The sequence below is a fragment of the Nomascus leucogenys genome, chromosome 4 (genome assembly GCF_006542625.1).
Source record: "Nomascus leucogenys isolate Asia chromosome 4, Asia_NLE_v1, whole genome shotgun sequence".
NCBI lineage: Eukaryota > Metazoa > Chordata > Mammalia > Primates > Hylobatidae > Nomascus > Nomascus leucogenys.
The window spans coordinates 119,447,916-119,451,180 of record NC_044384.1 but is presented as its reverse complement, the minus strand read 5'-3'; the positions used below and the strand labels follow the sequence as shown (position 1 = coordinate 119,451,180).

Below are 3,265 nucleotides of genomic sequence, written 5' to 3'. Positions count from 1 at the left end.
CTTGAGATGACTGCAGCCATGACCCACAGCTTGACTACAACCCATGAGAGACACTGAGCCAGGAACACCCAGCTGTCATGCCTCCAGACCCCGACCCACAGCGACTGTGAGATAATCAGTGTTTGTTGCCTTAAGCCACGAAGTTTGTGATAATTTGTTTCTCGGCAACAAATAACTAATACAGAGCCAGAAGCAGATCACCTCAGTGAAGGTCACACTGCAGCGCTATTGATTTCTAAAGACTCATGTTACGTGAGGAAGCAGCTCAGAAGAGGAAAGAAAAGGATCCAAGCATGGTTCTTCCTCAGGGACACTTGACTTTTAGGGATGTGGGTATAGAATTCTCTTTGGAGGAGTGGAAATGCCTGGACCCTGCGCCGAGGGCTTTATACAGGGCCGTGATGTTGGAGAACTACAGGAACCTGCATTCTGTGGATATCTCTTCCAAATGCATGCTGAAGAAGTTCTCGTCAACAGGGCAAGGCAATACAGAAGTGGACACAGGGACACTAGAAAGACATGAAAGTCATCACATTGGAGATTCTTGCTTCCAGAAAATTGGGAAAGATATTCACGACTTTGAGTTTCAGTGGCAAGAAGATGAAAGAAATAGCCATGAAGCAACCATGACAAAAATCAAAAAGTTAACTGGTAGCACAGACGGATATGATCGAAGGCATCCTGGAAACAAGCCTATTAAAGATCAGCTTGGATTAAGCTTTCATTCGCATCTTCCTGAACTCCATATATTTCAGACCGAAGGGAAAGTTGGTAATCAAGTTGAGAAGTCTATCAACAATGCTTCCTCAGTTCCAACATCCCAAAGAATTTCTTCTAGGCCCAAAATCCATATTTCTAATAATTATGAAAATAATTTCCTCCATTCGTCATTACTCACACAAAAACAGGAAGTGCACATGAGAGAAAAATCTTTCCAATGTAATGAGAGTGGCAAAGCCTTTAATTGTAGCTCACTCTTAAGGAAACATCAGATAATCTATTTAGGAGGGAAACAATATAAATGTGATGTATGTGGCAAGGTCTTTAATCAGAAGCAATACCTTTCATGCCATCATAGATGTCACACTGGTGAGAAACCTTACAAGTGTAATGAATGTGGCAAGGTTTTTAATCAACAATCAAACCTTGCAAGTCATCATAGACTTCATACTGGAGAGAAACCTTACAAATGTGAAGAATGTGACAAAGTTTTTAGTCGCAAATCAAATCTTGAAAGACATAGGAGAATTCATACTGGAGAGAAACCATACAAATGTAAGGTTTGTGACAAGGCTTTCAGGCGTGATTCACACCTGGCACAACACACTAGAATTCACACTGGAGAGAAACCTTACAAGTGTAATGAGTGTGGCAAAGCCTTTAGTGGGCAGTCAACACTTATTCACCATCAAGCAATCCATGGTATAGGGAAACTTTATAAAGTAATGATTGTCACAAAGTCTTCAGTAATGCTACAACCATTGCAAGTCATTGGAGAATCCATAATGAAGAGAGATCTTACAAGTGTAATAAATGTGGCAAATTTTTTTAGACGTCGTTCATATCTCGTAGTTCATTGGCGAACTCATACTGGAGAGAAACCTTACAAGTGTAATGAGTGTGGCAAGACCTTCAGTCAGACGTCATCCCTTGTATGTCATCATAGACTTCATACTGGAGAGAAACCTTACAAGTGTAATGAGTGTGGCAAGACCTTCCATCACAATTCAGCCCTTGTAATTCATAAGGCAATTCATACTGGAGAGAAACCTTACAAGTGTAATGAATGTTGCAATGTTTTTAATCAACAGGCAACCCTTGCATGTCATCATAGACTTCATACTGGAGAGAAACCTTACAAATGTGAAGAATGTGACAAAGTTTTCAGTCGCAAATCACACCTAGAAACACATAAGAGAATTCATACTGGAGAGAAACCTTACAAATGTAAGGTTTGTGACAAGGCTTTTCGGAGTGATTCACACCTGGCACAACATACTAGAATTCACACTGGAGAGAAACCTTACAAGTGTAATGAGTGTGGCAAAGCCTTTAGTGGGCAGTCAACACTTATTCACCATCAAGCAATCCATGGTATAGGGAAACTTTACTAATGTTATAATTGTCACAAAGTCTTCAGTAACACTACAACCATTGCAAATCATGGAAGAATCCATAATGAAGAGAGATCTTACAAGTGTAATAAATGTGGCAAATTTTTCAGACATCGTTCAAAGCTTGCAGTTCATCAGCAAACTCATACTGGAGAGAAACCTTACAAATGTGATGATTTTGACGAGGCCTTCAGTCAAGCTTCATCTTATGCAAAACATAGGATAATTCATATGGGAGAGAAACATCACAAGTGTGATGATTGTGGCAAAGCCTTTACTTCACATTCACATCTCATTAGACATCAGAGAATCCATACTGGACAGAAATCTTACAAATGTCATTAGCATGGCAAGGTCTTCAGTTAGAGGTCACTCCTTGCAAAACATCACAAAATTCATTCTTGAAATAATTGTTCCAAATGCAATGAGTATAGCAAACCATCAAGCATTAATTGACATTAGAGTCAATTCAGCATTGACTTGAGCTTGAGTTGACTTGACATTGAGTTCAAGCATTAATTGACATTAAAGTGTTTACGTTAAGAGGATTGGGCTGGGCAGGGTGGCTTACGCCTGTAATCCCAGCACTTTGGGAGGTCAAGACGGATAGATCACTTGAGGTCAGGAGTTTGAGACCAGCCTGGCCAACAGACATGAGCCACTTTTCCTAGCCTGTTTTTTGTTTCTGATAGGGATTTTTATGGGTATTGTGTTGAATCTAAATCACATTGGGTTATATAATCATTTAACAATATTAATCATTCCATCAATATGGGTCATATCTCTGTTTATATATGTTTGTAATCATTTTGATCAATGTTTGTAGATTTCAAGGTACAAATTTCTCACCTTTTTACGTTTATTCCTAAATATTTCTTACTGTAAGTTCTCTAGCAAATGGGAGTGCTTTCTTAATTTTCTTTTAAAATTGTTTATTGTTAATGTATGGAAATTTAATTTTTGGTGCTGATATTGTATTCTGCAAATACACTGTGTTTATTAGTTTCAGTAGTATTTTAGTTGACTGTGATTTTCTACACAGCAGATCATGTCATCTACAACCAAATATAATTTTACTTATTTCTTTCTGAAAAAAATAGATAACTAATACAGATATCTACCCTGAAACCTGCCATTTTTTGATCCTTATG

At 38.3% G+C, this 3,265-nt stretch overlaps 1 protein-coding gene across 1 annotated transcript; it reads left to right on the top strand.

Annotated features, from left to right (window-relative positions):
- The first annotated feature begins 245 nt into the window (after positions 1 to 245).
- On the top strand, positions 246 to 2,480 carry ZNF860 (zinc finger protein 860). The gene is given in 4 exon segments (XM_030810203.1): positions 246 to 1,440; positions 1,443 to 1,543; positions 1,545 to 1,947; positions 2,269 to 2,480. Coding segments are annotated over 4 exon segments (1,911 nt in total).
- The last annotated feature ends 785 nt before the right edge of the window (positions 2,481 to 3,265 follow it).